This window comes from Embiotoca jacksoni, unplaced genomic scaffold (assembly GCF_022577435.1).
Source record: "Embiotoca jacksoni isolate LCO1_2020_lvr unplaced genomic scaffold, fEmbJac1.0.p SCAF_20, whole genome shotgun sequence".
Lineage (NCBI taxonomy): Eukaryota > Metazoa > Chordata > Actinopteri > Embiotocidae > Embiotoca > Embiotoca jacksoni.
In genome coordinates this window covers 9,880,280-9,901,387 of record NW_027185341.1, presented here as the reverse complement: position 1 = coordinate 9,901,387, position 21,108 = coordinate 9,880,280, and the positions used below count along the sequence as shown (strand labels likewise).

Genomic DNA, 21,108 nt, shown 5'->3' with positions numbered 1-21,108 from the left:
TATAAATTATTTTGGGCCTCAGCTGCCTCACACTGGTTTACTGTTGATTGTATTTGTCAAACCAAACATACTCATTAATCATGGGTGATGTTGCCTCTTCAGTGACCTCTGACCTGTGGTGTTCCCCAAGGTACCATCCTTGTCCCCTTGTTGTTTACATACTTCCCTTTGGACATAGTATCTACAAACATAATACTCGTTATGCAGACGACCTACTGATCTATATCCAATTAATAAAAACAGAATGTGACAAAGGAAACCTGAGTCAGCTGATGTCTTTGCCTTTCAGAGACGTCCCACAATTTCCTCCAGTCTCACCTGTGTTAACAAATCTCAAACCAGCAACCAGAAATGTAAATGTTGTTTTGGGATAGCGAGTTCTCTTTTTTTCACCATTATTTAAGACATTTGATTTGAATTCTCAAACAACATACTGTTTTAGAGCTTCAGTTCGTATACTGTACACATGAAGCCCCTTTAAAGTGACAACAAGGCCTATTTCCTCACCGAGTTCGAGTTGGATCCACTCATGTAAGTGGTTTTGGTTAAATTTGCTACTTAGATATCCAAATATTAAAAAAAAAAATAGAGTGCATTTAAATAACTGGAGCTTTAAGTAGTCTGGATCTGGATAATCCACTGGCATCTATCAGAGAAACTTTCATTCTTCTATGGTCTTTTTTGTGGATTAGCAGCAGCACACATTTCGAATATAAAAAAAAGACAAAAGAACAACCCAGATCCAATAACTTATTAACTAATGCTCCACAAATATGTACTGCTTTTTCACCAAACCTATCACACATGATAGGTTTAATATTTAACGTCTTCATTTGAGCAGGAAGCACAATCAACGTTTCAGCATCGACAGACTAAAAATGAGGCAACACTTGATTTGTTTGTCAGAATATTTTAGTGCTGTACATATATATGACGTGTTTGATCTTGTAAAATAAACAACAACAAAACAAACATATAACTTAATACAAATACTAGTTTGTGGAATTGGAGCAGTGATAACACAAAGGAGATCCTCCTGTACCATAAAAACAACGACTCTCCCTCCACTGGTACAGACGATCGCATCACTGGACTCGAGTCATGCGGAGGCGTCGCGGTCCGCTCAAACCGTTGCATAGTTGTCATTGTGTTTGAGAAACACATCGTCGGGTCTTTTAGCAAGAAACAGTGGAGATGAGAGAAATCAAAAACGTCATGATTCATGTTGGACACGCATTAAACTCTTCAGATATACATTCGGTATCTACACGCTCAGTTCATGGTTTCCAGGTGTGATTATAGCTTCTTATACATCATCTCAGTGGCTTATTGCTCTGGAAGGCAACATAGCAGTAAATAGTTTATACTCGCTACAGAGGTCGTTGATTCTCACATCTGACACATCAGGGGCATTTTTACCCAACTTTTTTTTTTTTGTTAGGTTAGATATTATCTGCACAGCTTATTGACATTACTGATTCAGGAAGCAAAACTATGAAGTGTGTGTTTTTCTGGACTCTGGACACTCCTGTTTGTCACAGAAGAGCCAGTGTTAATTAAATTCCAGACAGCGCCCCCCTGTGGCCAAATGTAAAATTGACCTATTGAGACTTCACTAGCTGCTCCATAGGGCTGTATGGTCCACAGCTTGTCCTTCATTGGGCTGGCATTAAAGACGAGATGGTCCAATCAGAACCAAGCAGCTGTTCCATCATGTCTGAAAGGAAGATGCCTCCTTCTCCTCTCACCACTGCATGTGTGGCGGCTGTGTGTGGATCTGACTCTGATCTCTGTACTCGGTGTGGAGCAGCTTGCCGGCCTGCAGCGAGTCCTGGCCCTGCAGCCAGTCCTGATAGAGGGTGTGCAGGACGGGGTTGACCTCTGGGAGTCGGACCGGCAGGCTGCTGTAGGCCTCCTCCATCTGCTGGACCAGGGCTTTGTCCACCCGACCTCCCGCCTCGCTCTCTGCCTGACCGCGGCCGCTCAAGCACCCTGAAGTGACGCGTGGGGAGGAACGGAAAGGCTCAAAACTGCATCTACTCAGCTGACACAGCAAATCTAAACTGAAAGGTAGTCTTAGGTTCTTACCTCCTGGGCAGGACAGCACCTCCACCAGCTGGTAAGGCACACGGCCCTTTCTCATCCGGTGCACCAGCGTCTGGATGTTCCTGAAACCGTAGACGGCAGCGAACTGCAGCAGAGTTTCGCCGTCGCGCTCCAGTGTCACTTCCTGGAAATCCCGATTCCTATAAAACCGCCAACATGGTGCACGGAGAGAGAGTTTTCATACACAAGGTCATATTTGATATCCAAATTACAATTTGTATGACACTGTTGACATTAATGTAAAGAATTCACATGAAGGCACAAGGACTCGAGACCAGAGGTCTCCAGCCGGTAGAACACGCTGACTGACCCACAGAGATCAGAGGACTTCAACATGTCCGCTAAATACAGCAGAGAATCTCACTGGGCTGGAAAGAAACAGGTGCTCATAAATTAGATAAATAACGTAAGTACAATATTTCCGTCTGGACCCCTACAGCAGGGTGGAGCTTCACTGAGTGAGCGACAGATCAAAGTTACACCGCAGTTCGGCTGAATGCGACTTTTCAAATTAAAATCCCTCCAATTTAACACGGGGTCGAACCGTCTACTAGGTTTTGACCGAGAATTGTGTTTCTTTCAGAAGAGGCGGGGGGGTCTCAATCGAAGTGGAAACACTGGATTTTCCTGTTACATCTTATATTAAAAAAGCTTTATTTCACACTTTTCAAACCAGTTTGTCCACAGACGAGCATTTAAAGCATGTAACGTAGATACAGAAAGAAACATGCAGATGCTGTTCAATTTAAACTGTTGTGATACAAAATGTGTGTTGAGTATCAATTTGCTATTGTTCACATAAAAGAAGCTTATTCGGCTGGTTTGTGTGGAGCTCAGCTATGTGAATATATGTTACTAAATACGAGTCGCTATCGGACACTTTCATTTGAACACAGTCGCTCTCAGGGGATAAAAGTCTGGAGACCTCTGATCCAGACTAACAGAACTGGATGTACAGGATGGATGGACGACTGGTTTCTGTGTCTCAGCGTCTCACCTGAGCGTCTTGTATGTGATCTCATGGACGTCCAGACCGAAGAGCTCCTTAGCAGCGTGTTTGAACACGTGTTCCAGGAAGCCTTCGGATCCTCGGCCGTCATGCCTCACCAGCGACACGTCACCAGCTTCTCCAAACCTGCAGTCACAGTCACAGCTCCCATCATTCAATATGCACTTATTATATTACATGCAGTCACAGCTCCCATCATTCAAAATGCTCTTATTATATTACATGCAGTTAGCCAGCCCACTTATTCAACCTTCAAAATTAAAACTTCATTAGTCACATTGATGAAATCACATGAGTCTGAGTAGGTTTCTCTCATCTTGGAGGAGACTCGAGATCCTTTTTCTTTTGTCCATGTGTGCGTTGATAAACTAGTAATTGTCAATGTCTCCCAACAGGAGAGAAACACGCACATCCTAACGAGCACTCCAACACAACTGTCACAACAACTCACACTTGGTCCAGTGGAACCGAGTCCAGCTCCTCCACCGACACCTTCCTCTGCTCCATCAGGTAATAGATCTCCCCTGAAACATGAAACATCTCAACATCAGTATCAACGACTGTCTCAGAGTCTCGCACACTGGCTGAGGCACTGAAGAAAAGAGAGGACAGAAGAGATGTGATCTCTCGTGTTTGTTTTAGTGCTGAACAAGCAGAATCTTCTGTCTGTATGATTGATCAGGTGCACACATATCCTTCTTCTGCAGCTTCCTCAAATTTCAAATTGAACTACAGAGGAAGTAAAACCGGATCACGATGCTCACATCTACAGTCCTTCTCAGATGCACCGACACTCAAGCTGCTGGATCTCAACCGGACAGAAGAAGTATGTCGTGCATCCTGTTGTGATCATTATAATGTGTACATTGGTACATCGGTACTTAAGTGCAGCATATGTGCACACTTTAGGTCCCATATGACGCCTGAGAAGCACTACGATGTGCAGAAAGAGGATGATGGAAGCTCTCGGAGGCCGTTTAAGACTGCAACTTGATTAAAAAGAGAATCTTCTCGTCTCTGTCTCAGTTACCTCCAGCCAGTGAAAGTTGTCATTTTTATCCCCGAGGAGTCACAACAAACTCTAATATGTATTATTAAAGATGAGCCGGTCCGTGGCGGCGGTACCGGAGGTGAGGACACAGTCCACGTCCCGGGTCTCCAGCAGGCTGCTGTAGAACTCCTCTCGGACAGCCTCGAGCTTCTTATCGAAGCAGGGCGCCACCACCACGTGGAAGACTTTCTCCGGACTCAGCTTCTGTGTGGACAGGAAGCAGAAGTGAGAACAGCAGAACGAGGCGGTTTCTTCCCTCTGCAGAGGATGAATATTCTGCTGAGAGCGTTCAGATTTGAGTCGCGTCACACCACCTGTGACAGTCGGCTGCCAAACAAATGTCTTCCCCTGTCACTCGGCATCTGGACTTAGCTGTGGTTTGAGAGCAGCGCCGGAGAGACTGTCAGTAAATGAGCCTCACAGACAGACACGCTAAACAGTAGAACTACAGGGAGGAGATATAAAACTAGATTGAGAAATATCTTCTTGTGGATATAACAATAAAACACCAGCAATAGATAAACAATGTGACCTTCAGTTGTGACACTTCTATGTGCATACTAAGGCTGACTGTTCTGGAAACGCACTTCAGCTAGTAATCATATGATGGTTTAGTGTGAGTATTTCTATCATCTTTATTGAAGCAGGGCAACTCTTTAAACACGTTATTATTCATCGGGGGGAAATCTCTTTCTTTCCTTTTTGCTTGTGGCAGTTAATATTTGACAGCTCTTAATAAATAACGACAATAACCAACAAAACTGCTCTGCTTTGATTATTTTCAGGTTAGAACCATTTTGTATGTTTAATATTTGACTTGTTGCTGCCATGCTTCCTTAGTGTCACAGAAAAACAGGTCATCCCTTAAATCTCTGTTAAACCACTGGTTTAAGTTTAAGTTTAAGTTTGTTTCAGTTGACACAAATTTAATGTCATCCTAAACCTGACGCGGCCGTTGAGCTCATGACCGAGAAACCTCCTTCATATCTTTATCTCTGATGATGGAATTCAGTCCATCTTCTGAAGTTGTAACCAGAAATACATAAGTGTTTGATGTGCCACCATCCAACGACACACCTTTGACCGGGAAGGATTTCAGCTCACCTGCTGTTTAGAGAAGAAGTCTTTGACCAGACAGCCCATGATCTGCTGAGGAGACTTGGCGGTGCAGATATGAGGAGTAACCAGACTGCCCAGGACGCGCTCCGAGTACCGGATCCACCCTGTACACACACACACACACACACACACACACACACACACACACACACACACACACACACACACACACACTCTTATAACCCTTTGCCTATTGTGTTGCTGCCTAGAATGTTTTCATTTATGGTAGAAATAAATACCAAAAGATTGGAAACAAAAAATACAGCCAGAGTCCAACACATTTCTTAAATAAAAGCAATTCAAGGCTGCAGGCTGTATCTGGTCAAAAAATAAAAACCTTTTCACTCCACACTTGACAAAATGTGTAATAAATCATACATTAATTTGGGCAGATTCTTTTATAATTGCCCATTTGTAAACATCCCTGATAATCCCACTGACTTTTCCATGGTTGAGTGATGCACCCTGCAAACAGAAAGCCTGGATGTCTGTATGCACACTGTGTAAGAGTAAAGGCCACAGAAGGTCATGTGTCCTATCTGTGACAAAGGGAGTGGTGATAGAAACCTTTCTATCTTTCCCCAGCAGCTCTGCGCTGCTATCTGTGCTCCTAAAACAAGCTCTGCCTCCGCTGAATCAGCACATGGCAAGAAAATAAACTCTGTGTACAGGAAGGAGCTTGAGGAGCAGCGGGAGAAAGACGCAAAAACAGAGCAAATACTGCAATAAAAATGTGAAAAAAGAGGAGAATGTTATGGAGGAAAAGAAGTGAGGATGAAGCCGGCTTACCTGGACAGGAGGAGGTGAACATGGGCAAAGCGTGGGAGTCGTGGTGTCTCCTGCGATACCTCTGAATAAACTCCTTCTGACTCTCTAAGATGCTGAAGCCGGCCGCCAGAGTGGTGTCGAACACATACTGAACCCCTGCAGGGAAATCCAGACAGCCGAGAGCGGAGACAGTAAGACAGAGTGAGAAAGAAGCAAAGGCAGCTTCTGTGATACTGATGAGCAGGTGGCAGTTTCTACACATCTTTAAAAGAATCGCTAAAAGTCACAGCTTTAAGACTTTAATAACTTTAAGAAAGGCAAATCCAATAGAAACAGGAGACAAAGCTGGTTCTGATTAAATCAAGCCAATAGAAGAGGGTGAGAAACTGATGGCGAAGGGATGTCACATCCTCAGACTGCTCACCCAGGCTCTTGAGGAAGCTGCAGAGTTTGTGGGCGGCTTCAGTGACGTCCAGACCAAACTTGACAGCGAAGAACGGCAGCGACTGCGGACACACCGACGCCACCAGCACCTTGTGCTTCGACGCGTCGCACTTCTGACGGGGGCAGAGATACACCGTGAGCTGTCGCTCAACGAGACGACACTTTCTCAGGCGTCGGCGGCCGGCTTCGGGAGCAGCGTACCTTATTGAGAGCCAGGACTCGCTCCACCTCCTCCAGGCTCTGCTGAGAGATCTTCAGGCCGTCCTCCTCGGACAGACAGCCGTCGCAGGACAGACATGCACTCAGCAGCAACTGGGATCCGTCATTCACCTGAAGGAGAAGAAGCGGTGTGTCAGGCGGACGGCGTTAAGAGACACACATTATATATTTGAAAGGTTTTGGTGGCCGATCAGAGACAGAAATGAAAGTAAACAGAGGTGGAGATAATCAAGACTTTGTTGGCTGGACTGATGAGCGAACCATCTAAATACGTGTAAATATGTGTCACTCACTGAGACAATTATTGGTCAACCAAATACCGCATGACTCACTTTTCACATTAAAATCCCGCTAATGTTTCATACGCAGTCCAGACGCAGACGAGCTGTTGACTTAGGTTGTGTCTTAAGTTGCATATTTACGTAAATACACTTGTTGTTTTTTTTAAGTCCAAGCAGGTTCAGACTGATAGTATAGAAACATGCAGTGCACTGTGAGTACCTGGATGGTGGAATCATAAAAAGAAATATATAGTATGAGACTCTGGAGACTTCTCACGCTCAACGGTTGCCATCTTGGCTAAATATTGGAAGGAAGCTGCTGCATAAAACACCAAACTTACACAAATTCGATTGTACAGGTCTCCTCAAAAGTGTTTGTTTCACTATGAGACACTTTACTGCTGTTGGATGGAAGCCATCAGTATGTTGACTGTACGTGAAACATGGCAGAAAAACATGGATTTTTAGGTAAAATAAACAAATAAAGCCGACAGATACGTTGTCAGGTGACGCATTCAAGTGCTGCGGTTATTTTCGGTAAGTGTGTCATTTGAGACAATATCAACACTGTATAAAACCTGGCACTACACAAGGAAGTACAGAAACATGTAAGTGTACTGAATGCAGCACGTGACTGAGACGCAGCGCAAATCTGCTTTGTCACCGGATACATTACATTTCCCAGAATACAACCCACTCGCCTCTTTTCATAAACCTGTTTATGCCTGGTGAATGCCAACAACCCCACACCTCCAGTTTGTAACAACATCTTTACGTCAGAAATGTTCGTCTTCAAGCGCAAACTGAGAGAAATGTTTTTTTTTTTTTACTTTAAAAATCTTCATTTTCTTTCACAATCTGAACTGAACTCCTCGTGATCAGCGACCTGATTTTGATGTACAAAATAGGTGGAGTGTCCCTTTAATAAACAACCTGATGGTCAACAGTGAAATTGCTTTGTAAGCACACACTACTACCTGCTCATTGACGTCCTCTCTCTCCTGGTTTGAGTTGGCACCGTCACTGCTCTGCTTCTTGTTGCACTGTGTGGAAGATCAATAGTTCAGTTCAGCACTGACAGCAGGAAAAAAAAAGCATTTCAAACTCTTGCGAGGGAATCGACAGATTCGTGACTCGGGAGTCCAGAAACATACCTGTTTGGTGCAGTTCTCACACTTCTCCCTGCGCTTCGCCACGTTGACCTCTGACATTTTCTTTGGTGGTTATCTATAAATTGAGAAACAGCACCGTTAGCTTCCCCGTGTGGATCACGTCCTCACAGCAGGAGGACTGAGCCTGCTGCTCAGCTCAGTGTTGTTTTGTCAACTCCACCCTGCTGTGTGTGTGTGTGTGTGTGTGTGTGTGTGTGTGTGTGTGTGTGTTTCCACCATCCTATCACAGGCAACCCTGCTCATCACAAACACAGCAGCTCTATAATGATGGGAAGCCCATATTAAACACAAACAAGTATCCTGTCATTAAATTTGAATGACTCGCGTTAATTACATAAACAATGCCAACAAAACAACAGCCGCAAAGCCCGTGACGTCACGTAACGTGCGTCTGAAGGCAGGAAGTTATCACGCTGTAAAACCCACATATATACTTTGAGTCGTGGTCTGGGTACACCGTGTTACTCTCCCGAGACACAACAGACAACAACAAAAAAGTCACCCGCATGATAGATATGTTATTACAGCTGAAGATAATGACATTGGAAAGCAGCACAAATGAGCGAGTTTTATTTATGATAAACGTTACTTTGCATTTTTTTTCTAACGACGGGTACTAATGAGTGTTTAGGCCTCCACGGTTGAACTGAGTGGGCTCAACGGTGTGCCAGGTCTGGTGGTAGATACACACGAGGTAACTCACCGCACGGTTGCTATTAAAACGGCTTTTTTTGGGGGGCGGGGGGGACGACAGGGGGGACAAAGCCGCGGACCGACGCGGAGGACGGTCAGAGGAGCCGCCGCTGCTCCACCAGGCGGGACTGCAGCACCGATGCAGCACCGCGGCGCCACTCAGCCGGTACCGGGTCACTTTCAGGTCACCTCGAATATAGAGGGCGTCACCGTCAGTGCAAGCTTCAACCTCCGTCTTTATTTCATCATACATTAACTTCTGCTTCTTCTTTTTTTAAGCTTCAGGGCTCCTCGTATCCGAACCGGTCGTGTCTGTGGACGTCTGACTCCATTGTGTACCCCGGCTTGTCTCGTCCGCATGCGCAAAAGGAGCACCGGAAGCTTTGACTCAAGGTTTTCAGGAGTTTCAAAACAAAAGCGATATTATCGATGACGTTGACGGGATTTAAAAAGTCCAAATCTATTCTGTTTCATTCAAGTAAGCTTGAAATACAAGACAATAAAAATAATGGTAAAGTTAAACCTGATTCAGTAAACAACAAAAACTAAAATAAAACATTTTTGTATTTAATTTGAATAATACCATATATGGTAGAAAGTTCATTCCCAAGAATCTCTTTGACACTTGGTTTTTCTAAAGACTTGGTGAGTGGAAATGATTCTTTCCTCTGCTTTAAAAGATGAAATGGCTTCCTGTCTGTACTTTGGAGTAATTTGGTGTGCTGTGTCCAGTGTAGCTACATCCTAAGTTCCTTCACTGATTCAATTAAGAAGAACTATCAACCTGGGAACCAATTATTTTCGACTCTATTGGTGGTCAGACCAGCCACATGGCCAATCAACTTGACCAGCAGACACCAGCTTGGTCCAGCAGGATGACCAGCCATACCAAGCTGGCCAATTACATTGACAGATCAGTAAGAGCAGCTTGGTTAACCAACTAGACTAGTCTAGCACCAGCTACCATCTTAAGATGGTTTTAGCTGGGTTTTTTCAGCAGGGTTACACTGCTGCATTTTATCGCACTGTGCTTTTATGTGTCGGTTCCAGTTTTTAGGCCTTTTTGGACCTCACCTGATCTTGGTATCGTGGACTCTTTTTTGTTTCTCATTCTACCTATGGACATTTCAGTCATCATATATGTATATATGTATTTAACTTTTCTGTGAAATGGCAGTCTTTTTGTTGTTGTTGTTGTTGTTGTTGTTTTGTTCCACTTTGTTATGGTTGTTTGGTCTATTCGCAGTTCAGAGTCCTGTATTGTTATGAATAAAATGTAACAAAAATAAAATATTTTGAAATAGTTACTGTCGTAGAAAATCAAAAGATGTGTGTTGTTAATAACTCACACAGTCGGATATCTTTATTTTTAAATGAATAGATTTTAAGCTTTTATTTTGAAGGCAGAGTTAAAGTGAGCCTGTCCAATCAGAGCTGACGAATCCAGGAAGGAAGTATCACCCATTCAGGGCAGTTGTTGTTGCAATATGAACAGAACTTCCTTATAATTCACTGGATGCGTTTCCTTGTACAAATAGTCTTTTTCTAAGTCTTTAAAGCGAAACGTTACAGAAAAGAATACGAATTTAAGGTAAGCAATACAAAACCTTATATTATTGGTATCTCGCACTATTTTGGTGAGACTGTTGTGTGGTCTCACATCTCATCCAATCAGCAGCAGCAACAGCAACAGCAGAAGCATCTTTCTTGTCTTGTTGGGTTTTCAGATCCAATAAAGGGTCAGTTCACCCACATTTAGGAAAAATGGATATAGAAGCAGACATGTATATAAATTATATCCTGTCTCACTTCAAGGGATATCCAGCCATGAGAACAGTTTTTATTCTGCCTATATCTAAATACATTGGTAGATCTGTTCTGTTCAAAGGACTGAACAATAGGAAACCAGCAGTGTGTCTCACAGAAACAGATCAACATCATTTAAATATCATTTATTTAATTTGAAAAGAGTCCCATTGTCACAAGCAGCTTACCCCATGGCTGCATTAACCTGCCAGGGAGACTCTTGAAAAAAATGAAGTCCTGGGACCCTGAGTCGGACTCTGCATGGTACAGAGGTAGAACACTACAGTGTCCCAGATTCATGGTGTGGTAATTAGATTCAACTTATTAGTTTGAATATATATGAGAGTGTAGCCATGACCATCAACACCAGAAAGGACCACCAGCAGTCAAAGACCATCACGGCTCCTCAGAGCTGGTGTGAGGCCACACGTACAACCTTGGGCTAAATCTGTTCTCCTCACCACCGCCTCCAACCGGCAGCTGGTGTAACATCAATGCAGCTTTCACCTGGCAGGATCATTGTTTCAGAAGGAAGGACATCACATCCACTACTGAAGCTACAGAGAAAGCCACTTTGGAACAATAGGGCAGATTTTTAAGGCAGTTCTGTTGGGATGTAAGCTAAAGGTGTGATCAACCCTGGATGGGTCCCCTGGATGAGGGTGTCTGATGTTGAAAGACCCAAAACACCTGATGACCTCAGGTTACATCAGTGATGATGCCTCCCAGCGCATCAGCAGGATTTATCTTTTAACTGCCATGTACAAGCTCAAATCTGAAATAATGAAGGTCGTACAACTAGATGTCAATACAGTGAGGCAGTTTAGAGGTGTGTTCAAAAGATAAGACATCACTGGTAATAAAGTGCATATTACATTAAGGCACCCTTTAAATCGTTCACATTTATCAATAGAATGTGAACTATCTTTTTATATATGTCAAATAAGGACAACATTTCATAATACAATTAATGATGGCTAAATTGTAGCTTAACATTTCTACAAACATCCATTCTTTTACTCTTAATACCAAAAAAGTTCAGTAAAAAAAATGAAAGAATTTTCTTTTCTCCATATCACACTGTTGTAGAAAACCAAAAGATGTTTGACCTTTTAATATGAAGTCGGCCTGAAAAATCCAACTGAATGTCTTGGTGCCTCTAAAGCGAAGCAAAGTTAGGACTCTGAAGTTGCCAAGCTTTGCTTGGTTTGTAATCCATCTTTGGGAAAGACATGCTACTGCTGATTATTTTATGATGTACTGAGTTGCAGCTGAAATCTCAGATGCACATATGACCTCAAAATCCCATAATGGATAAATGCCAACATATATTACTCGTGATTTGGGTGAACTAGCCCTTTAATGCTCAGTCAAAATTGACTTCCAGTACATGTCAAGCACTGGATTCATATTCTCACCTTTGTTCAGATGGGATACATGATGGTAGAAGAGTACAGCTCCAACCTGCTGCACCTCAAGAGATCCCCGGGTATCCGTTCATGGTCTCTTCTTGTTGGTAAGTCTCTGTTTCAGAACAAATGTTGTTTACACTCTCAAATATGAAATGAGCATCCCGACATAAGCCATCCATTATCCTGTATCCGCCGCTAAAGTCTTTAATTGAAACACTTCCTGAAAACTGAATTTCCTCCACAATAACAAACCTATTATTTTAATTGCAGGTGTAGCATCTGTTGGGCTGGCAGCTGCATACTACAGCTCAGGTAAACAAAACTGAATTTACAGGAGTCCCTCAACGTAACTTCCCACATTTGCTGACACCAGCTCTGTGTGTTCTTCTCTTGCGTTGTGTGGATCCATCAGACAGCATCCCGTGGAAACTTTTCTACGTGACCGGCTGTCTGTTCGTGGCCATGCAGAACATGGAGGAGTGGGAGGAGGCCGTGTTTGACAAAACCAAGAACCTGATCGAGCTCAAGACCTTCAGCTTGTACGCTTACATCCTGACGTTATGGAGGAAGGGGCAGGAGAAAGGTCAGCCGTGGGTTCGTCAACACAGCAGTTTATTAGTGAGGTGAGAGCGAAGAATATTACATCTTAATGTTTCGTCTTCCTCTCTTTCAGTTGTGTTGGATCTGACGCAGCTGTGTGATGTTTGCGTCCAGGAGGAGAGGGTGCGTTATTTGGGAAAGGGATATCTGCTGATGCTGCGGCTGGCTGCAGGCTTCTCCTACCCGCTCACTCAGAGCGCCATGCTGGGGGGACGCAGGTACGTTATGAGATTTAAGATTTTAATTGAATCAAATCCTTTTTGAGACTGCTGGCGGTAGGAAAAACTCGTGCAATACATGTTGCGATATTTTGTGTGGCAATATTGTTTGTGGAAGCTAAACTCTTTTACCAGTCATTTATTAAAAGCCTTTTAACTTTCTCATTTATTGGCTGGTTAACAGGTTGTCTGTGAAGGACAAGAATAGTGTAATCAGTATTGTGAAAGTCTGGTCCAAGATAACTGGGGTGCAGCAGAGAGACGTGCACTCCCTCTGGGAGTCTTTTATTTCTTTGGCAATCAGGCTACTAAACGCTGACAGTGAATATTTTAAATGACGAAGACAGGCTTTGAATTTAGTTACTTATATGGACTATAACTTATTGTTATCTGTAACTTATTATAACTTTAGATACTGCTACTTGTAAGTTTTAAAGTTGTGCGTATGGACTGGGTAAGATGCAATTGAATTGCCCTTCTTGGGATCAATAAAGTTGTCTGAATCTGAATCTGAAGATTTGAGTTGAATCGAATCCTTTTTGATGCTTCTAGGGGAAATGGTACAGCACAGTGTGGCCATGTTTTGTGTGGCAATATTGTATCGGTAGATATATTATTTATATATATTATATCGGTTCAAAAATGTAACGTGTCCTTCCTTGGCCCATACTACACCCTTTCACCAAGGTCCATGACAATCACGCTGCTAGTTCTTCTGTAATCCTGCTGACAAACAGACAAACAGCAACTTTTTTGGGGGGAGGGAATGATACTATAAAACACATGCATGCACATCATGCAGTATATGCATGTGATAATAAATACCTGCACACACATACTCACACATATACCCAAACTCAGTTAAATGTAGTCAAACATAGACTAAACATGTGCAGTATGTGCACATGGCATATTTCAATACAATTTCCTCCACCAGATATATACAGATTCTTAGTTGTAAATCAGAGGTCTCCCAACTAGTCGCTCGCGAGGTTGAATATCAATTTGTTATAGTTCACATAAGGAAGCTCATTCAGCTGGTTGGGGTGGAGCTCAGCTATGTGAATAAATGTTAGAGTCAGAGAGCGACTCATGTAGCTCAGACGCTTTCATTTGGTTAAAGTAGCTCTTAAAGGAAAAAAGAATAGCTCTCAAAGGAGTCCCCTGATGTAAATTATTGCACACATTCTGACAAGGCAAGGATACACAGTATGTTTACAGCCCTGGTAAGAACATTATCACTATAACAACATATTAGTTATCATTTTAAAAAGTTCCATCGTATATCGTTTTTGTCTTCGGTCATAAGTAATATCTGTTCCTTATACTACATATGTTTGTATCTATCAGTTGTCTTGAATATTTATTAGACAATTATTTATATTCTTTTAAACTAAATGTTGTCTCGTGTTACTCGACTGTAGGTCATCCCATCATTGTTAGTGTAACTGTCAATCATAACTTGGATTCACTGTCTCCTTACAATGTGATTATTAAAACCAAACAAGCAAAACAAATATTCTTGGTCGAAACTCCCACAAGTTAACACAGTATGTCCCTGTTCCCTCTCTGCACCTCCACCCGTCAGCGATGTGGAGGCCGTGGCTGCACTGCTGAAGCGCTTCCTGGGTCTGGAGGAGCTGCAGCAACAAAGGCAGCAGGAGTACGAGGCTGAGTACGGAGAGGGAGAAGAGGAGAAGGAGGAAGATTCCCTGGACAACAGCACGGACTCAGACGACGAAGCCGACTAAACTCTGATCTCTGTGTGGATTAAGTGGGGGGCATTATGGGACCTCAAAGATATAAGACAGGGTGAAGTTTTAGTGTCGCCCTCAACACATGTTAAACTGTGAACATGTGCATGCAACAACAGGGATATTGGCTCTTTTAGTGACTCCTTATCATCATGTTTTTAAACATAACTTCCAGGTGAAAATGTAAGAAAAATCTGTTATGTTTTGTCAAAATACCCCCCACCCAAAAAATCTTGAGGAAATCTGATGAATTTTTTCTGTCATTATACTTTAGCCTTCTGTATATTTCTTTACATTTTTGAGCTAATTACTATTCGAGAGTAAACTCCAGATTTACTGTGCCTTCCTACTGAACTCAAATGAATGTTTATGTGTGCGAGTTGAAGGAAAGTGTTTCTCCCACTATTCTCTGGACCACCCACTTCATAATCACCTTTTGCATGTTTATTCATACCCAGTCTGCAGTCCGGATGAATGCATGTGCAAACTGTAATCGAGCACGGAGGACTTCCTGAACTCAGTCCAGAGTGAATCATGTGTGAAATGCTGGTGTCTGTTGCTGTACATGAACATTTATACACTTTCATTGTGAACCAAAGACTCAATCTCAGGCAAACACTTATTAGTCAAACTGTTTTTTTAATTTTTTAATTTCTGAAAAATGTATTGAATCAGGGCTGTGTCATGACTGATCGTGAATGCTGATGTGAGTCACCTGAAAAGGGAAATTCAGCGGATTTTTGTTGACTGTTGGTTTATTTTTAATACATTTGCAGAACGTACATAAAGCTGTTTTGTATTTAATGACATTGCTTCCTCTCTTTGCTACACTTACCTCCATCCACATGCACCACATATAAAATCACTCCAGTTAATGTTAGTGCTGATGTGCGGCAGAAATTCAGAGGACAGAGTCCGAATTAATTAAAAAAAAACAAAAAACAGTTCAATGCTGAAGTGGAGAATCTTTCTATGGCACCATCTCCTTCACACAGGCTCCGATCTCCTCCGTTATCCTCTGTAAAGGAGCCATTACAGGGCTGACGTGTTCCTCTATCCACTCCTGGGCTGTTGAATCTGGGTAAACATGCACCATCTGTTCTCTCACCGCCTCCGCCTTCTGTTGCAACATAGCCAGGTACCTGCGAGGGTATAGCATGGGGTTTTAGTTGGAAGACAAACAGGATGAGAGTCTACAGGAATGCTCGCAGCAGCGTGAGGCTGTATTTTAGCAGAGAGGTGCTTTGAGCTAAATGTTGCGTGTTGCAAGCTAACACGCTCACTATGGCACTGCTAACCTGTTGCTGTTTAGCAGTATCATGTCTTAAACTGAAAAAAAAATAAAAAAAATCTGAGATTTTGAGAATAAAAGTTTGAATATTTTAAGAAAAAATCTAAAGAAAAAAAAGTAATATTTCAAGAGTTAAAGTCACATTTTGAGAAAATTGTAATCTCATAAGAATAAGTCTTAGCATTTTAAGAAAAATATATTTAAAATATAATATTATTTATGTGAAAAAGTCATGAGAATAAACTCTGAAGATTGATTTAAGAACAAAAGTCCTTTTATGATGATATTATGTACACAGATTGGATTACATGTGTTTGTTTTAGCTTATCCTTATGTATAGTACATATACAGTACATATAGTGTACAGTTAACAAAGACGTGTTTGTGTCTATTTGGAGACAGTCCTGACTGTTTCTCAGTGGGTGGCCTGATGAAGCATTTGTATCACCATAACAGGTCATTTGTATCTAAAGCTGACAGACTGCTTTCACCTGTTTTGTTGAAACATAAGAATTGTATACTCACGTTGATGCTTGGCTGTGAATCTGCATGGTGATTAGCGGGGTTACCGTCCTCCTCTGACGTTGGTAGGGGCTGAACCATCCTCGGACAAACCTACAGTAGCAAAATTATACAGTCCATCAGCTGCATATCTGTCAAAAATATTAAAGGAATATTCTGCCAGTTTCTGGGAAAAACAATTAGCTGATTGATATTTGTAGGATAAATATGAAGCTACTGCTCCGCTTTGCATAAAGACTGTCCCCGTCCGAAGTTAAATTTTTTTTTTAGCACAACCTCTAAAACTCAATAATTCTTATATTATACCTGTTTATTGAAAGTGTATAAAAACTAAAGTGTAAAAATAAGAGCCCGACTGTTACTAAAGTTTTGGGCCAGATACCGACATAAGGGAGTAAACAAATTCTGATATCAATATATTTATCAATATATCACTGTGGTAGTGGGGCGTGGTTTGGCTCAGCTGCAGGTGGGACTGATTGGGGCAGTGGCTCAGGGAACGGTGCCTGGAATCACTAATCATCTCTCTCCACATAGCACCTGGTAGGACACTAGAGGAGGAGGACTCCTGGAGGACACTGGGCCGCAGGTTGGCCGCAGAAAGGACGTTGGACGTGTGCTCGGAGGCTGAGCAGGAGAGCACACGGTCATCAGAGTTATTTTGTGTGTCAATAAACTCGTCAAAACTGGACTTTGACTGGTCGTTGTTCGTTTGTGCTGGGAGAACCCACGGTGATGGCAAGATGCATGTCACAATCACTATTTCTTTAAATCAATGAAACGGTGAAAAGGAAATCTTATGATCAAAGACCATAACTCACATGTTGTTTTCAAAAAATCGTATGTCCTCCGAGTCTAGGAGTGAATTGAGCTCCACGATTAACTCAGCCAGCCTCCGTCCCGGAAACAGCAAGTCGCCCGAAGATGTCCTGAGAGCCACGCAGAACAAAATCCTGTTAACCTGCAGAAACTCATATGTACTGACGATACTATTCATTAGACGGTGTCGAACCTCACCTCCCCATGGCCTCCACCTCCACTGAGGAAATCCCCAGCCTGTCAGTCACCTTGCTTTGAGTCTCAGCGCTGAACTGACCGTGGAGTAGAGTCTGGAGACAGGCTGCTAGTGAAGGGAGAGCCACGGGCAACAGCTCACACAGCACGGACAGATGGTCGTACCTGACAGTGGGGGGAATAATGGACCAAGTAAACACCTGTGCTTAGCTGATTAAATATGTAGCAGCAGCAGCTTGGGTAATAACTCTAACCTGGAGAACTTGCTCTGATTCCTACCTTTGCCAGCCTGTGATGGCGATACCCTTCAGGTTCACACCAGCAGACAGCGAAGCAGCCACATTCAGCCACTGCAGATGATTCTCCACGTGTCTCTGCGTGCCGGTCACACAAGTATAAACGCTGGTGGAGCCTTTAAAAGAGCTGGCGGCCCACAGATCTGACATACCGGCACTGCAGTACTTCTCTAGCAGAGACACTGGAAAACATGGGATACACACTGTAACTCATTTCAAGTTCATTCAACTTCGAAATATACGTTCCCCTGTGGTTTTAAAAATGTGAGTTAACGGCACTCGGGTTGACTAATTAGCTCAAAGTCAATCGTAAATTTTAAACGAGTCAAACTTGTTGTGGTAGCTGAACTTGTAACAACTGTTTTGTCACATGAAGGAGTTACAGGAAGACTCGCTTTCCTTTTACATTATCCCAGTTTAAAAATATTCCTCTTCAATTACTACTAAAAACATAAAGATGCAGCTTTAGAGCTCATTGTGTATCAGGATGAGAACAAAGACTCATATTAAGGCGGCTTACAGTCACAGATTTATGTCTGCGGTGGTAGTGACTAAATTCAAAACAAACCTTCATAATGTTTTGAATCATTTTTATTTTCGTGAAAAGAAACAATCATAACTTAATTTCACATTAAAAACACACAGCAGGTTTCCATCAAGTCTGTTTTTCTTCAAACAACTAAAATGACGAGTCTTTGGGGAGTTTTAACTCTCAAACAATGCATGCTGGGAAGTATGCTAATATGCTACCTCTGTTTTGTAAACTTAATTTAATGAGTTGAGTGAACTCTCAGCGGTCAAAACAAGTTAGACAATATTGTGTTAAAAGTAAAACATTAAGCCATTTTCAGTGGAATTAACTAGAAATAAACAAAACTCAAATATTTACACTAAGTAAACCAGAAAAATGTGTTGAATTAAACATATTTTCATGTGAGGTTTTATAGTACACTATTGGATCATGCATACATAAGAAATGAGCGCGTTGATACCAATTATTCAGTTCCTACCAGTTTTGTCCACATCCAGGTCAGGAGTATAGTCCCACAACATGGGCTGGACGAGTCCTACAAGACCGCTAGCTTTCACATGATCAACAACAACAACAGACACAACAACAGAAACAACAAAAAAGACGATCAAATCAGGTGGCATTTTAGTGCAATGACACCAAAACCAGTAGCAGATCTAAAAAGGTGAAGACAACCGGGAATCCTTCGGCTGGTCTTCGAAAAATACTGTAATTTGAAGTTGAATTTTGATTATATTTCTGTTTGTGCAAAGCAATTCAATAATGGGGGTACTTTTATTTATTATTACCATACTAGCTTTATTATCTTTATCATCCACCCATCTACGCTCACAGATGGATGGATCTTTAACTTATTTAAAATAATAACACAGTAAAAACCTCCGTTGCATGTAAAGTTCTGTTTCTGAAACTAAAAGTACAAAAGTGTTAACAGCAAAATGTACTTTAGATATTAAAAGTAGGGCTGATCGATGCAGAAAAATGGCCTTTTTGTGTACTAATGATGCATTTCAACATTGTAGTTGGTCAAGGTAAAACTAGTTGTAATTTTATTTAAATTAGTGGCTGCTTCATATCTTATATCATTATGTTATGTATGAGAATTCTAATGTCTATATTGCATACACATGTAATTCTGAATCAAACCATAAACAATATCAAAACGCTGCTTCTTGGTAGCGTATGTCCTTAAATGAGGTCACAGAGTCAAAAAGCTTTACAGAACTGAAATTCTTTGTTTTCAAAAGGTGTAACTCTCGTCTCATAGGATTCAAATATCACCGATCTCAAGGTTTAGTGGAAAGCAGCTGTATTTCTTCCTCACCTTTCAGTGTGTCCTGGCTCATGCTTCTCATCATATCATCCCACATTATGATGGTCATGTGAGGCCACGCCTCCTTGATAGCCTTGGCCACCTTGGTCACGTGACTCAGGAAAAGCTGCTCCACCGTGCATCCTGGCGAACCGAGCCACAGCTTGGACTCCTCGCCCTCGCCGAGCATGTACACCTGGTGGCAGTGGAGACAAACGCAATGAGATCCAGTGACGAAAATGAGTTAACCAAAGAGCCGTCCTTACCTCATCTGCTCCGATGTGCAGTGTGTTTAGATCGGGGTGCAGCTCCACCACCTGCCTCAGCATCTCCATCACCAGCTTCACCCCGTCCTCTTTGTGGGGGTTCAGAGTGCCGACGCAGTGCGACAGCTCTCTCAGGGGCCACATGGGCCGATGCTTCAACACAAACTGTGACAGACGGGACAAAAGCAGAGCCTCAGACAGGAGGGACGAAACGTGATACAGAACTCAATTCAAAACTTGAGCAGTTCTAGCCATTATATTTGGTTATAAACAGCAGGAGAGTCTGCTCCCACCTCCATGTGACCAAATGTCTGTACGAGGGGGATCACCTCCATGCCCTTAGACCTGGCGAGCTCCTGCACAGACAGTACTTCCTCTCGGCTATAAACGCAGCATATAGCAAACATTCAACATAATGAACTTACTGAAACGAAGCATTGTTATGGCACACCAGCGTATTATCTCTTACTAACACGGGAAGGATTATAATTTCATTACAGTATCTCACAAAATAATAAGACAGATAAGAAAGAGCATGCACAACTGCACACGGTAAACAGAGGCGGGAATGTGTTGCACCTGTAAGCAGGCTGTGCTGTGGCCTGCAGCAGCTTCAGCTCCCCTTCGTAGGGGAACATGTCCTCGTACTCCACCAGCAGGCCGTCGACTCCCAGCTGAGAGAAGAGCTCGATCAGCTGAGGAGGTGAAACACGTCAGTGAACAGCACACGTGCTGTTTAAACAGTGACGGGGGTGTGGACATGATCGTGTTGCTCACAGAGGAGGCTTACCCTGTTTAGGTATTCAACTCGTGGGGGGGCACCTTTCAAATCCAGGTGAACCAGCTTCTTCCCTTTAGGCCAAGGTGGACACTTCATCCTGCCTGTTACACAGAGCTGCACTTTAACATCAGCAGCCACAGCTGGGTGTTTATACACGTGAATGATCCTTAGTGTGACTCACCTGGACAGCAGGTACCAAACCGTATGCAGGTATGTGACCACGAGGAGTCCTGAAGGTGGGCAGACTACCTGTCCTGCACGACAAACGTCTGACTGTCGCTTCCGGTCGTTTAAACGCACATACGCAGTCCAGTGAATCGATTATTTTTTTTTTAGTCTACGCAGCCGCAGTAAGAGATGGTTGACCGTACCGCGCGTGCGAAGAGTTTCAGGTTTACGCAGTTGATCAAATTGATCGATTTTTGACTTCCTGTTTTGTCGC

The 21,108-nt window shown here is 42.7% G+C and overlaps 3 protein-coding genes across 3 annotated transcripts; 1 reads left to right on the top strand and 2 right to left on the bottom strand.

Annotated features, from left to right (window-relative positions):
- Positions 1–876: 876 nt before the first annotated feature.
- narf (nuclear prelamin A recognition factor) lies at positions 877–9,207 on the bottom strand. The gene is made up of 12 exons (XM_069156168.1): positions 8,873–9,207; positions 8,152–8,224; positions 7,975–8,040; positions 6,699–6,827; positions 6,478–6,610; positions 6,075–6,209; positions 5,271–5,389; positions 4,241–4,370; positions 3,567–3,639; positions 3,104–3,241; positions 2,089–2,246; positions 877–1,992 (listed from the first exon to the last, which is right to left on the bottom strand). The coding sequence occupies exons 2-12, from the start codon at positions 8,206–8,208 to the stop codon at positions 1,745–1,747; spliced, it is 1,386 nt and encodes a 461-aa protein (XP_069012269.1). The 5' UTR covers positions 8,209–8,224; positions 8,873–9,207; the 3' UTR covers positions 877–1,744.
- A 1,115-nt stretch (positions 9,208–10,322) lies between these two features.
- On the top strand, positions 10,323–15,452 carry cybc1 (cytochrome b-245 chaperone 1). Its single transcript, XM_069156167.1, has 6 exons — positions 10,323–10,453; positions 12,097–12,184; positions 12,351–12,392; positions 12,493–12,663; positions 12,754–12,898; positions 14,487–15,452. Exons 2-6 carry the CDS (start codon positions 12,097–12,099, stop codon positions 14,647–14,649), a joined length of 609 nt encoding a protein of 202 aa, XP_069012268.1. The 5' UTR covers positions 10,323–10,453; the 3' UTR covers positions 14,650–15,452.
- On the bottom strand, positions 15,317–21,100 carry hexd (hexosaminidase d). The gene is made up of 12 exons (XM_069156165.1): positions 20,848–21,100; positions 20,676–20,767; positions 20,465–20,580; positions 20,179–20,266; positions 19,886–20,050; positions 19,632–19,815; positions 18,786–18,857; positions 17,759–17,957; positions 17,483–17,644; positions 17,287–17,394; positions 16,469–16,558; positions 15,317–15,794 (listed from the first exon to the last, which is right to left on the bottom strand). The coding sequence occupies exons 2-12, from the start codon at positions 20,760–20,762 to the stop codon at positions 15,623–15,625; spliced, it is 1,443 nt and encodes a 480-aa protein (XP_069012266.1). The 5' UTR covers positions 20,763–20,767; positions 20,848–21,100; the 3' UTR covers positions 15,317–15,622.
- Positions 21,101–21,108: the final 8 nt, after the last annotated feature.

Bases quoted from the DNA above. Each gene is read 5' to 3' on its own strand.
- narf (XM_069156168.1), bottom strand. From the start codon at position 8,208: ATGTCAGAGGTCAACGTGGCGAAGCGCAGGGAGAAGTGTGAGAACTGC. The intron at 4,371-5,270 runs GTGAGCTGAAAT...CTGTCCACACAG, and splicing joins ACTTCTTCTCTAAACAGCAG to AAGCTGAGTCCGGAGAAAGT. The intron at 3,640-4,240 runs GTACCGCCGCCA...TTCATGTTTCAG, and splicing joins GGACTGTGTCCTCACCTCCG to GGGAGATCTATTACCTGATG.
- cybc1 (XM_069156167.1), top strand. From the start codon at position 12,097: ATGGGATACATGATGGTAGAAGAGTACAGCTCCAACCTGCTGCACCTC. The intron at 12,664-12,753 runs GTCAGCCGTGGG...CCTCTCTTTCAG, and splicing joins GAGGAAGGGGCAGGAGAAAG to TTGTGTTGGATCTGACGCAG. The intron at 12,899-14,486 runs GTACGTTATGAG...TCCACCCGTCAG, and splicing joins GCCATGCTGGGGGGACGCAG to CGATGTGGAGGCCGTGGCTG.
- hexd (XM_069156165.1), bottom strand. From the start codon at position 20,762: ATGAAGTGTCCACCTTGGCCTAAAGGGAAGAAGCTGGTTCACCTGGAT. The intron at 20,051-20,178 runs GTGGGAGCAGAC...CGTCTGTCACAG, and splicing joins AGACATTTGGTCACATGGAG to TTTGTGTTGAAGCATCGGCC. The intron at 17,958-18,785 runs GTAGGAACTGAA...CATGTTTTCCAG, and splicing joins CCTGGATGTGGACAAAACTG to TGTCTCTGCTAGAGAAGTAC.